The sequence below is a fragment of the Cimex lectularius genome, unplaced genomic scaffold, assembly GCF_000648675.2.
Source record: "Cimex lectularius strain Harlan isolate CLEC.00 unplaced genomic scaffold, Clec_2.1 scaffold224, whole genome shotgun sequence".
Taxonomy (NCBI): Eukaryota; Metazoa; Arthropoda; class Insecta; order Hemiptera; family Cimicidae; genus Cimex; species Cimex lectularius.
In genome coordinates, this window is record NW_019392750.1 from 118,955 (window position 1) to 133,568 (window position 14,614).

Here is a 14,614-nt window from a genome sequence, read left to right on the forward strand (position 1 = left end):
TCCACAAAATCTTTTTAAAAAAGTTTGAATCGGGCCCGTGACAATTTTTATTCTGAATGTGGGAACGGACAAAAGAATAGTTTTAATATAAATTTAAACGTCCGGAGAAAGGAAGCAAGAGCCGAGCAGGTGGGAAAACCATAAAATGCGCCGTGTGGCGTCACTGTCGATTGGTGTGTTGCGACGCACCGGCGTGAGCCGTGGTTGCCGTACGGCGTAATAGAAAGCGGTCGGGTCGATATTCGACTCCTGTCTAGTCGAAGTGGTAAACGGCGAGTGGGGAAGGGGATCCCGAAGCGGGGCAGAAGCGCAGTCGCCAGTCACTAGTCAGTGGAGTACAGGATGCGGGACGGTACAGCCAAAATGGCCGAGCTCCAATTCGAGGCCCCGCTCGCAAGGCTCGAGGAAGCCGAAGACTGGGGCCAGGTGCCCGAAATGAAGCAGGAGCCGCAGGTGAGAAGCGCCTCCCAGACGGAGGAGGACCTCAACTCGAATAACGTCGGGGGCGGAACCGGCCCAGAGACGGACAACAGGGCACCCCTCCTGAAGCAGTGCCTATGCTCTGTCGAGACCAACAACCCCTCCGACGCGGACAATTTCACGGAAACTTTCTCCGGGAGTCTCGAAGATCTCGTCAACACCTTCGACGACAAGATCACCAGGTGTTTCTGCAATTACGACGAATCCGTCGAAAAACTGGCACCCGTTCAAGTCAGGACGCAGGAAGAGATAATGAATGAATGCCAGTGAGTTTCCCTTATCAAAATCTAAATTTCACCACTCAGTTTCTTCAGATTTATCCGCTTTCATTTTCTTCAATTTCTTTAACACCCACGATCGATCGGAACGCCAAACGCTTTTCGTTGGGATTGTTAAAACTTAAATTCGCTTATCAGTTCGTCTTGTGTATAAATTTATAATTACTATATAAGCTAATCTTAGGTCGCATGTCGATTCCGTACTTATCACGATTGGCGATTTTTCTTTCCTTCCAAAACGGGCACTTCGTGGCGTTGCATCACGAAAAATTCCACGCAACGGGTTACTAATTACAAACAAGTGTAAATCATGAGAAATAGCAAAAACCGACAATTTCATTTCTTAAATTTGTTTGTATGAAAATTATGACAACTTTGATGTAAAAACGCGCTTTTCAATCAAAATGAGGAGTGCAAATACAACAGGGTACGAAATGGGGTCCTTTCTATTGCACATATTAATTTCGAAATTTTTTTTTTAAATATGTTACAATCCATAAAATGTAATTTCACTATAAGATCCGTGGGCGTTCCCGAAATAAAAAGAAATTTATGCCACTGTGATAACAATTATTGCATTTATTACATGACTTATGTAAACTTTTTTGTACTTTTCAACTAGATGAAATGTGTGTTTGTTGAATGTTTATAATTTTGTTGATTACGTAGCTAGTATTGGAAAGAACTCTTTGTCAATTAGAGTCCATTTCAACATCAATCTTGCATCACGCTCAGAATTATTTACATATTTGGAAAATCTTTGACAATAAAAAAAATGTCATCCACCAATTCTCAAAAGTTCGCCTTATTGCTTTATTGAAAACGTTGGAAGCTAGAAGCCACATACGTATCTTTCGTCATGTCTAATTTAAGCAGGCCCCGCCGTGACCTTATTTTATGTTGGAGATTGTATGCTTTTCTGCCATTGTTAAACTGTGAATTTGTAATAACTTTGTTCGTATAAACAATGAGTGTAGTCTCAAGCCTGACTTGAAGGTAACGGTCATTTTCACTTAATTGTTAACATCTGGGTTTAAAAGAGGAGACGATTTCATTTTTGATGTTTAGCCTATGATGAACAGCATTGTTTCAATGAATATGACCTAGTTATTGGCTAAGAGTATATTAATATTTCAATACCTTATACTAGATTCATTTTTAAGTGTATAATGATCTTTGCATCTTCATGTATGTGATAAGTGTTATTTATTGGTACGAATGTATTTATTTGCGTGAATGGACGGGCTTATGCCCTAATTGCCCCGAGGAATATCGAGTACTCTGGGATAGTGGGAATGCTAACCAGACTAACACGTTTTTGTCTTGTTTCTGTGTTCGTTATTTGTTATTTTATCCATAATTAACGAGGCTCTGTGGTGCAGAGAGGCTTGACAGTAGGATAAAGAAAAAGAGAGAGTTGGTTATCGTTATATCATAAAACATAACTTGGCTGCAGAAATAGGAAATGAAATTAGTAGGTTTAAAACGCGAGAAAGAAGAGAGGGCTGCATTAAAAAAAAGATAAAAAATAATATGTTATAATGATAAAGATTGATTAATTTACTTCACTGACATTAATGTATACATATTTTCGGAAGAATTTAACACGTTTTTATTTTTGATAATGTCATTAATTTAAAATCAATAATAAATTGTATTAGAATATTTTACGCTAGATAAATATTAAGGCATAGCAACAACTGAGAGTATGTTCATCAAATTATGTATTCAAAGATTTTTAACATCTGTTAACACAGTTTTTGTTAAAACAGTATAAGCAGTTCAAAACTGATCGGATTGGCAATATTATTTTTGGCTTAACACTATGTACGTTCTAACTGGAGAAAATCTATAATTGGTTTTCATCAAGTTATATTACACTATTAATACTAAAATTTTCTATGCAATAATTGTCGAAATAATTAAGTGGATTAAAAAAATAAAAATAGCCAATCGAATTTAGTTGAAATTTTACTTAATGCTTGGGATCTGGTTTCTGGTCAGGTAGAAGTAGACTCTGTGATCACTTGCCAATCTTTCGGCCTTTATAAGACCATTATCAGGGCCTGAATAAATATTACAACATTATATTATTTCATTAATTACAAGATTCATTAATTCATTCAGGCCCTGATGATGGTCTGTTAAAGGCCAAAAGCTTGGCAAGTGATCACAGAGTCTATTCTTTCTCTACCTGACCAGAAACCAGATCCCAAACACATTAATAGTCGTGGTCGATTTCTTTTTCATCAACAAAATTTACTTACTGCCTATTTCGTACTACAGTATGTTTTATTTGTTTGTTAGTCTTTCTTTAATTTATAATAAACAATATACATCTTTTTTTTCTTTTCTTTTTTTTTTAATTAAAGACAGGCTGGCTCTTTGGTTATCCTAACAGTCAATAGGAGTCAACCAATTATTGAAAATTAAAAATAAAGAATAGTATGTTTTGTTTTTATTATTAAAAAAATATGCACTTATATAATGTTAATTTTCTAATAGCTAAAAACATATTATGGCAATGTCAACTGTATCGCATGCATTCACTAATATATTATACAACGAAACCTAAACTAGAAATGAAACAACAACTTATAACTAAAAATTATACAACGAAATTAGCTCTCTACTATAGTATGTTTTAAATGATTGAATAATATATTATAACCTAAGGGAATAACACCAGAAGAATATTTTAGGTAGATCGATTACTTCCCTGTTGTCTTCTTATATAATAAAAGAAATGGAACGTGGGAGATGTATGAAGGAGTAAGAGATTATTGTTATTGACTTAAAGCTTAGATGAGTGTACTGGCTTTAAACGGATGTTATCGTCTTTTACTATGAGTCACCAAGTGAAATCTGCCTTAATCAGTTTAATATCCAGCTTTTATGGACGACTTACATATTTTCTGGTACAAAGCGTGGTTGTGTTTTTCCGATTATAGATTCATAGTTATTTGGATTTATATAAGCTCAAATCTGCACAGTATGTACACATATCCTCAGAGTTAAGCGTACACTTCTACTACTCCACCGGGAATTCCAGCTTTTGTAATTTACAATAAATTACCGGCAGACCTCAATAATCACCCACCCCGGGTGTTGGCAGTCCGGAGTCACACCTCGCTCCCATCCGTCCAACCACCGAGGTTGGACTCCAGGTACTACAGTAAAACATAACCAGTTTCCTCGAAGAATCGGAACAGGGGAACCAGATGTCCAAGCCCAATTCTTATATCGGGTGGCATTCCTACACACTGTCGGCACGGAGCCAAGGAATGCTCAGTGTGGGATGATGTGTGTAATGACATCCTCCTATGTCCTCAATCAGGGGCACATGCAACAATCTTTCTCTGCATGCCGGACAAATATACGTGGGCATCGGCCCAAAAGTGTGCCCTTAATCAGATGAGGATGACTCTCTTTTACGAGTAGATCCTCTGAGGACCACCTACCTCCTCTGAGGACCACCTACCCCTCTCGAGTGCTCTCCATACGATTTTCTTTATAGATGCCTTCTTGTTTTTTTTTCTCTAAAAGATGAACTAAACAACTTAATTTGTCGTTTTTTCATTTCGTTTTGTTGAAATTATTATTTATTTAAATGTTTATTTAATAATAAAAATAAGAAATAAAATATATGACTTGAAAATGGCACAAGATCACCTAAATAAATTTTCAATTTCAATAATCGTTTCATCGTAATAGTTTCGCAGTTGCAATGTTTCCTTTAAAAATCATTTTAGCTAAATTTTAATTGAATCGTAATTTTTCTACTTGTATTGTATTCTCTATACGATTTTCCCTGTATTTTTATTGGCTATCGAAGAGAATTTATGCTACATCTCAGGAATTGACACGTTATTCAAATGTTTTAAGCTGACGTTTTTTCTGCTACTAGGTCGATCCCCTTCGCAATCAATACAACCCACCAGTCGCATTGTTGTGCTTCATCCAAAATTTATATTAATACCGGCGGAAAGTGCTCTTTACCCTCACATATTTATTTATTCTATTAACTATTGCAGTGATAAATGGTCAGTTTTTTTACTCCTAGATTAGATTAAGTAATCACTTTACGCCGGCCGTAATCTTAGTTTATTTGTAGGTGCCGTTTAAAGACAGTGTTTGTCGAACGAATGTCTTCGTACTATTAAATGCCGATTTTGCGCTATTTTCCTTTTCTTTTCTTAGATACAACATTAATGATGTAATTATTGTTTTCAGTGACGCACAATTTGCTCCTATACCTTGTTGCGTTTTATTTCTATGTTCATTTATATAGATTTATTGTCATAATTAGGAACAGTTTCTTGTCCAGTCTTGGTTAATAATCTTTCATTTATATCCGAATGAACTTTTATCTGTGATATTAAAAAAAATTGCCCCCTACTCCGTGCAATATAATTTTTTTGGATAAGAAATGTATAGAAGAATATATTCTATTCAAAATATTACCTTTTTTACACATTTATTTGTAAACGACAAAGCTGCTTATAACAGATTTGAAAAACAAATTGAGTGAGATGAATCCTTAAAAAGAATATAATTTTTTAATACTCTATTAAAAAGATTATAATAATAATGAATTTAGTCAGTTGCTGATTGTTCCCCCCTCCCTTGGAATAACGGAAAAATGGATAACCAAATCGACATTTTTCGGATCAACATCCCTTTTGGCTGATCGACATTTTACTAGTGACCTGATCTAGACAATTAATTAATTATACGACCTAAACAAGGAAGACTAGCAGAAGTCCGAGGCCGAATTCATTTAAAAAAATTATTCGAAAATGCGTTGCCGTTGTGAACAACAGAAAACGGACGTATAACGTGGTACAACGCAATTTGTGCGAGTAAAACTAATAGTACCAGCTAATGTCCCAGCATGATCTATGGAAAAACACTTAACAATTTCCCCTGATAGTCGTTCCACAATAAGATTGATTTTTTTCACTTCATCATTTCCACCTGCTAATACAGCTCAATTACTCATTTCTTCCTCAGATAACTTTAATGGATAAAACTCTTCAATTAAATTATCACATAACATTATTTCAAGTTTTTTATTATATTATTTTCTATATTTAATAACCACTCAGAGAATTCATTGGAATATCCATCCTCGTATTCTTGGATAATTTGAATTGCTGAAAGCTATTCCATAACAAACTATTTTTATGCATGCTTCATAAATTTGTCTCCTGGTTCCATTTTTAGGACTGGTAAAACCTGTCGAGTCACCAACCAGTATAAAAATTTCCATCAAATGCACGATCGTCATTAAAAACCTGTAAATGTCGTATCGATAGTGGCTAATGCCGTTTGGGGAATTATCAACTTCATCCCAGATGAAAATGCCTGTTTTAAGCAGTTAGATAAATTTATTTTCGAAAAACAATTTACATTTGACAACTGAAATTTACTTTCCAAAAACAATTTACATTTGACAACTGAAATTTACTTTCCAAAAACAATTTACATTTGACAACTGAAATTTACTTTCCAAAAACAATTTACATTTGACAACTGAAATTTACTTTCCAAAAACAATTTCAATTTACATTTGACAACTGAAATTTACTTTCCAAAAACAATTTACATTTGACAACTAAAATTTACTTTCCAAAAACAATTTACATTTGACAACTGAAATTTATTTTGCAAAAACAATTTATATTTGTGGTGTTCTTGTCGGTGGTGATGGGAATATCGGTCAATGGTTATTTTGGAAAGAAAACGACTTCGAATCTTTGCCGACGTTTCGATTTAATTCAAATCTTTATCAAAGCATCCCGTACATATGTAGTATATTATTACATAATTACATATATATTATATACAATAAGGCAAAAAACTTAACTTACCGCTTGATCTCTAGTGTTTTTTTAAATTTATGTTTTATTTATTTATCAATTGGCAAATGTCCCATGCTATTGTTCTACTTAACTGGTTTCTACCACTAGGAGTAAGTAGAATCAAGCGGTAAGTTAAGTTTTTTGCCTTCTTGTATATAATATATATGTAATTCTGTAATAATAAATAATAATGTAATAATATACCATATATGTACAGGATGCCTTGATAAAGATTTGAATTAAATCGAAACGTCGGCAAAGATACGAAGTCGTTTTCTTTCCAAAACAACCATTGACCGATATTCCCATCACCACTTTCTGATGAAAATTTAAAAAAGTGTGGGACCCAAAATTTGACCCCTGGGGCATTCCTGTACCAATGTTAACAGGGGTTTTCATTTTACGTGACCAGTTCAATCTAACGCGGTCTTCATCTAAATTTAACGGTAACCCGTATGTTTTATGTCCTGTCCGTCCATATAGAACTGCTGTTCTTTCTGTCTGAGCAATGGTTGTGTGGCGGCGAACTATTCGACGTGGCCATCATGGTTACCGTTCACTTTCATTAACTTGAATTATTCATACACATTTTATGATCTTTTCATAAAGATCTGAGCCTTGCAGTGCATTAAATTGCACTATAGTTTCTACTCGGAAACAACACGGCCGATCCGATTTGGAGCGATTGTGAATGGCCACCTGAACCCTTATATAAAAATCTTTCCGTCCGTAAATGAACAACGACAATGCCCTAAGTAGACAGTTATCGTTAGCACTTCAATTTAGCCGGGCTTAGGCCTGAGAAGGGCTGATTAAAACAGCTTACGTTTAGCTGATTGGAATTTGATTTATACTTGCCAATCGAACGCAAACGTAATACTGAATATCTGTTCTCTCGAAAAAACAGAGCAAGATGGAAAAGATTAAAAAAAAACTCCCGCAACTTCGCGAATTGTAATCCGTTTTTTATTGATTTTTTTTTTAAATTTATTCCATTGGTCTTAAAAGCTGTTTAGTGCTATATATATAAAAAAGAGAAGGGGGTCGGTGGTCGCAACAGTTTAGGTTTAGGCTTTACTGTAAGGTAAAAGTCCCGGGTTCGAATCCAGCAGCCCTACATTCGAACCCGACATTCTTACAAATGAGCTTTTTTTTTCAAAAACACCGGCACCCTGTGGGTTTATATGACCTCTGCTGTTGTGAACACTCTTAAAAAAAAGAAAAAAAAGAGATTTTTTAAAAAAGAGAAGCCTAGCAGTTCAGTACTATATAAAAAAAAGTCCTTGCGGAAAATCTTTCACAATTTTAATCCGAACAAAAACAAAATAGCTAACTTCCGGATTAAAATACGTACTAATAGAAATTGTTTACAAATTTCAAATTAGGCTTAATTTGTAGAAAAAAAGTTTCTATCAAAACCTCTTTTCATGATGTATAATATGATGTTGTTCTTATTTATTTTTATTATTTTTGTAATAAAAGGCAAATAAAGGAGCAAGCTAAATCAGATGATGGACAACACTATTTTTCGATTACATTTTTACTGACATTATTTAGGGTGTCATACATCCAGATAACTGGATCGATCATGGAGGAGGTCTGTCATAATTGTTGGCTAATCTATGTAAAAATGTGCCTTAACAACAGTGGCTCATCAGCGTGGACACATTGGTGGAGAACTCTATGCTATTAAGTACCCATGTGTGCCCTATTCTGAGTCTGGTCAAGACCACATTCTCATACCGGGTTTCTCTTGCGAATGAGCTTCATGTTCAGATGGTTTGTTTGTCGTTGCTGTTTTCCAATTCATTTTACCATCTCATCCATACAGCACGTCACAGCAAAGGAAAAGTCATTTGGAGGAACTTCCTGTTTGTAGCCAGTTTGGCTGCTAGGTCTGCCTTCATTTCAAGTGATGCCACAATGGTTTGGTGTGCGGCCTGCTGTGGTTTTAAACAGAGAACAGTGTATTAACTGATGGATCAAGAAATGCAAAAAAAATATGCTTGTATTGACTGGAATCCATTGAATCTGTCTAGCATAGGGCTACTAGATGCTCTTTTTATTTGGTCCACCTTGTTAGGGTCCTTCCGTGCAATGTTAACCTGGCGGGCCCTCGCAAGGGCCGGCATTGACCAGGAAGGTCCCAACTATTCTGCCTTACTGAGCTCTACGGCACGAAACCCCTTTCAGGCAGACGAGAAGGGCACTCCTAAGTCGTGGGCTCTGTGGAGCCGGTGAGGAGGCTTTGGCCCTGAAAAGGACCGTTGAGAGATGGGTAGAGTTCCACCTGTCCGACTGGTACCGGGCACCCCGGAGATCGTGAGCTTCCCGCTAGGTGTCGCTTTCCGTCGAGAAGGTGGTAAGTCACCACACACCTAATTACCATTTGTTTTCCCAAGGATTTGTCAGTCCTTGACTAAAAATTTTAAGATTTCCCAAAAGGAAATAAGAACAGAGGAAAAGAAGTTATGGGTTGCCTTTTGAAATCAAATTAAAAAATCTGTATTTATAATAAATGCAATGTGAGAAACAAAATAAAAAAAGCAAAAGAATAATTTGTCGAAATAAAAATTTTCTTTTTTATATAGATTTTTTAAATTAATTATTTAAAACAAAAAAAAAATAACCAAAATTCAACATAGGTAAATCAAATCAATGGTTCAAATCAATGTAAACACTAATGTAAATAAAATTTACATTAAAATTAAAAAAGAGTGAGCACACTTCAAAAGGAACTAAAGATCGAGGATTTAATTAAAATAAAGGAATAGACTCACCGATGTTGACGCCTGTGTCTTCTAGCCACTTAATGCCTTTCTCCCTCCTGTCCTTATCATTCTGGGGAAGAAAGTCTCCACAGGGTTGTTTCTTTACCAAATAAGCAAAATTTATGCAAGAATTAATTTTGCATCCTTACAACCTTGCCTATGTTGATTAGCTTCTTTTTGCTGAGCAATCAATTTTATAAGTTCTTTAGTTACACTCACTCACTATTTAATATTATTAACTTTCTCTGATAATGTTCGTATTTCAAGTTGTTTGCTGATGCTACCTCCACGATATTGGATAAGGACCACCACATCGTGCATAGCACTATCCTAAGCTAACCTAATTGGTTCGACAGGTTTGTGGGTACTCGATATTCCACACAGGCTGTGTCCATACACACTTAACCACTCATCAATAAATACATTCAGACAAATGGTTAGTCATAAGAGTTTCTGATATTATGCCAGTGCCTCCCCCAATCACTTTGATTACATTGGCCATTTATGACCTATTATCACCAAAACGATTTTCTTTAAAATCAGTGTTCCCATTCTGGAGCCCCATTGTGAGTACATTATGTACAACATTATTATTTTGTTGTTTATAGAATGTGGTGGACAATTACTGGTAATTTTGGCAATATTTTACCAATTGACTGGTCAAAATCTTATGCAAGGAAGTTGCACATGCCAGCTCTAAATCTCAATGAAAACAAGGTTTGAATTAATGGTGTAATATTAATCACACTTGTTTTATTAATGCTGGGATTCATTGTCTTTAGGACAAAATGATTGATGATGGAGAATTAAGCAGTGAAGATGAGGCTGTTGCTAGTGATCTTGACATGCATTCCCTTATCCTCTCAGGTTTTACACAAGATACAGAACCTGTAAAAACTGCAGATGAAGTGATACGTGAAATAGATGATATCATGGAGGTAAATATGAGATTAAATAAAGATAAATATGTTATGTTGGGTTCAGTTTTAGAGATATATTATGTATTTTTGTTCTTAGCCAGTTTTGGCACAAACAGAGAAACCAATTTAAAATCCAGTGTCATTTTTATGCTGCAATATTGTATCTTGTTTATTTCTTTGTAAACGATGTTTGTGTTTTCATTTTCATTTTGCTCCATAATTACTTTTCAATTTATTAAATGATTTTAATTACCATTCCATACATCATTTTATAACCAATGATTGTCATGTCTTCTGATTTTCAGTTGTATTGGCCAGGATTGTACTGAATAATTTCTCTTGTTCTGCTAGCACACATACACAAAACAGTTTTGTGTCTTTACATTTACTCTCTGAGACAACTTAATTTTTTTATTAACATTTTATTATGAAACTTCTTATTTTTTTAGGAAACATCTAGTGATTGCACTCCTGATGCTGAAACAGCTGAGGAATCTTTGCAGAGGAAAGCTAAGCAAGTCTTGCACTCACCACTTTACCATGATAGTAATATGGGCTTCATATGTTGCGCTGTATAAAACTGAAATATTTGTAATCAAAATTATATATTTTTAGAACTAAAAACTCTTACTGTGTCACAACTCAATGAACTCTTTATGGAACTTGAACTTTTAATAAGAGATTATTCTGAAACTTTGATATCAGAACTTGCTCTAAGAGATGAACTGGAATATGAAAAAGAATTAAAAAATTCTTTCATTTCACTCTTGCTGGCTGTGCAAAACAGAAGGCGACAACATCATGTTGAAAAGAAGAAATCAAAATTGCCAGGAAACAGGCAATCAATTTCTGATTCAAAGGTATTTATTTTAAAAATCTGTTAACTTTTTACATATGTAAACTTTAGTAACTACCAACATATAATAGTTTATTTCTTATCCATTGTATATTCTTAAATACAATGGTTTGGAAAGATCACCATCTGGCCATGCGGTCTTACATTATCAGCTTTAAAATTAGTTGTGAAAGTATTAATATTTCTTTAATCGTCAAGATTGTTTTAAAGTGGATATCAACTTTAAAGAACTCGCCAAACAAAAAGCACGCTGCCTGCATTACATTCCACAGTCTCTTTGCTAAGATGTCATCTCAGTTAATTTAAGACAGGCCACTTGGTGGTATAATCAATATTGTAGGGTCAGATTTCAGGGTGCTATTTTTCACTGATATTGTGATGATCTCACTATAAATAGATAAGTGAAAAAATATAAATGGGTTCAGTTTTTAAAGTTACTTAAATAAGATAAAAATAATTCTTGTAGTTATGTTCTTCAATATTTCTTATTTTCCTTTTTTTTAAACCAGTATGGTGTGCATTGCTTTTAAGTAAGCCCCTCATATGCCTCAAATTGTAAACAGGAAAAATCTTCATTTGTGGGTTTGTTTACATTAAATATTTCTTTAAAGACAGAAATTTAGATTAGTTTTGTCATTTAAATTTTTTCTTAAATGTGTGTATTAATAATTGTTTGTCATTATTGAAGTGAAACTGTTAATAAATTCACCTCAGAATGGAATTTTAAATTAAATATGTATTATTGAAAATGTATTCAAAAGGATTAACCAGCAAGGGAGAGGACCTATTAAAAAAAAAAATAAAAAAAAAAAAATAAAATAAATAAATAAAACGAAGGTAGCAACTCTTTTTGCCTCTCAGTGTAGTTTAGAGGCTTTGGTTTGTCGGTGTGGGTTACCTCTTAGGTACAGGGGGGAGATGAATACATAAAAACACTAAAGTAAATATGTAATATTTAAACTATGAATTTTAGATGGCATTGATAATTATGTATTATAACCCATACCTCATAATTTTGATTGAATAATTACTAGTTTCATTGTCAATTGACTTGGTAGAGGGTTCTCATTATCGGCAATATGTAAAAATAGATATATTTACTTGGGATGGTTTTGAAATTTGACCTTAACTATTTCAAACTGTTGCCATTTAAAATCTAGCAACATATTTTCATTGGCTGTTACAGTATCTCACGACTGTCATTCCATACCACATGGACACTGGTCCGTTGGATAATCATGCTTTACAAGTATTGATCAAGAGTAAGTAAATATTATTTTGTTTCATTGATAACATTAAAACAATATACAGTAATAACAATTAACTTTATTTCTTTATAGTTTTGAAAGCTATTAATGAAGATAGTCCCACTGTCCCTACCTTATTGACAGATTATATCTTAAAAGGTATGTTTTATATGCAAAGTCTTTATTGAACTATGATTCTTATCAATATTTTTTATATTTCAAAATAATTGAATTTTTCTCATAATAAATTGTTTCTTCTTGTTCTTAAATATTACGTTTATGGTTTGTTTTAGTTCTTTGCCCAACATAGATGATTTTTCAACCAGAAGGTGCATATTCTTCATTCAGGAGTTGCTAGTAGATACCTTCAAAGGTATACTTTTAAGATCTATAATTAAAAAAAAAAAAAAATCAAAAACATACTTGTATTACATTATAATTATTTGCCTGTGATTTCACTTTGCAAGTCCATAAGAAAAATTAAAGAAAAGGTGGACACTGTAAAAACAAGAGAAAAACTAAACATCATCATTATAGGAAACCTAATTAAAAGAGGAGGATGGAAAAATAACTTACTGTAGATTCTAATATCGCTGAAGATTAAAAGAAAAGTTGTAGTTTTACATTTTTAATGAAAAGAAAGCATAAATTTATATATTTAATATTTTTAATAAATTAACCAATTAATTGCACAGACACACATACATATTGTACATGCTAATAATCCGCTTGATGTGACAATTATTTTTCAAAGATGCTTTTAAAACCTCTCTGAAGTTTCACTGAGAAATGCTTGTGCATTGTCTTAGATTGTGTAAGTATGCTTGTAAATTTTGTTGTATTAAAATTTGTTTAATCAAACTAGAATGTAGTTGTGACTTGCTTACTGTAACACTAATTAGTCCTGTTTAGAGCAAAAGGAACTGTTAACTTTTAAATACATAAATTAATTTAATTCTAAAAGATTCTAGTCGAACATATATACCATGATGTAAATATTCATTAGGGATAAAATTGTAATTTATTGACAAAAAAAAATGAAATAAAGTTATGTTTAATCATACAACCTTGGGTTTTACTTTACCTCTCCTTCGTGTTAACCCTAACCATCAAAAGAATTTTAAGCGATTAACAACAAATAATATAAATGAAAAACAGTTGCTAGTAGCTTATTTTTAAAATTAAATTAATGTAACTGCCTTCCCAGCTGAAATTTCTTACAGAAAACTAAAATCCAGAGTAAATTTTAACTAATGTCCAAGTTAATTTTTAAGGCACTGTAGTTTTATAGGCTTAAGGAAGAAGAAAGGCTCTACACAACATGCAATACAGGTTTTGACGACAAGCCAGACCCTAACTAAATAGTAATTACGAAAAATCAATAACAATAATTTAGTGTCTAGGGATATGAAAGTGGATCAATTTGTCAATAGCTGTATGGTACGATAGTTTCATTGATGGTGATAGATGGAATATGGTCCATTTTTTGATTTGTGAAATTTTATGTATCGATTTAAGCTGATTGTACCTGATTCTCCACTTTTTATCATTAAATTTTGATTTATCAGTATCATATATTTTTGAAGGACTTTGGAAGAATGCTCAGACCTGTTGATATCTCTGATGTGTTATCTATAAATGTTGCTAATTGTTACACCATCCATTTATCCAGGGAGAGGCTAGTGCCACTATTCATAGGCTAATGCAGGAACAGGCTCCAATAGATGGCCTTGTAGAGCAAGACTTGGGAGAAAGGATTAATGCTGTCCATATCTAGTTTACAGATGGCTCCAAAACCGAATATGGGTTGCTGGCATTTATGGAAATAAACGAAGGACTATAATTCATATAAGCCTTGGCCAATAAGCCACCATCTTTCAAGAGGAAACTGTATTATTGAACATTGTGCCAGGGAGATTAGAAGGCTGGGTATTGTCATTAGAAGAATTGCCCTCTTATCGGACAGCCAGGTGACACTGAAGGAAATTGATCAGTGATGAAATCCAGTTTGGGACTGCAACCAGCCCTGTCAGACATTGAGGAAAATAACAAAATTACCCTTGTGAGGGTACCAGTGCACACAGGGCAGAAGTACAACAAAGAGGCTGACAAATTGGCCAAGGAAATTTTAATGACACCTGAACCCTTTTGCGGCATACCAAACTGCCAAAAACGTGGATCTTTGGATTAAAACTAAC

The 14,614-nt window shown here is 33.9% G+C and overlaps 1 protein-coding gene across 1 annotated transcript; it reads left to right on the forward strand.

Annotated features, from left to right (window-relative positions):
• The first annotated feature begins 245 nt into the window (after positions 1 to 245).
• LOC106673023 (fasciculation and elongation protein zeta-2) lies at positions 246 to 12,996 on the forward strand. Its single transcript, XM_014404927.2, has 8 exons — positions 246 to 746; positions 10,002 to 10,110; positions 10,176 to 10,331; positions 10,763 to 10,859; positions 10,929 to 11,173; positions 12,356 to 12,431; positions 12,510 to 12,575; positions 12,710 to 12,996. The coding sequence occupies exons 1-8, from the start codon at positions 343 to 345 to the stop codon at positions 12,724 to 12,726; spliced, it is 1,170 nt and encodes a 389-aa protein (XP_014260413.1). The 5' UTR covers positions 246 to 342; the 3' UTR covers positions 12,727 to 12,996.
• The last annotated feature ends 1,618 nt before the right edge of the window (positions 12,997 to 14,614 follow it).

Excerpts from the sequence above, each read along its gene's own strand:
- LOC106673023 (XM_014404927.2), top strand. The coding sequence starts at position 343 with ATGCGGGACGGTACAGCCAAAATGGCCGAGCTCCAATTCGAGGCCCCG. Across the intron at positions 747-10,001 it reads GAGATAATGAATGAATGCCA|AATGTGGTGGACAATTACTG; the intron begins GTGAGTTTCCCT and ends TGTTGTTTATAG. Across the intron at positions 10,111-10,175 it reads TAAATCTCAATGAAAACAAG|GACAAAATGATTGATGATGG; the intron begins GTTTGAATTAAT and ends CATTGTCTTTAG.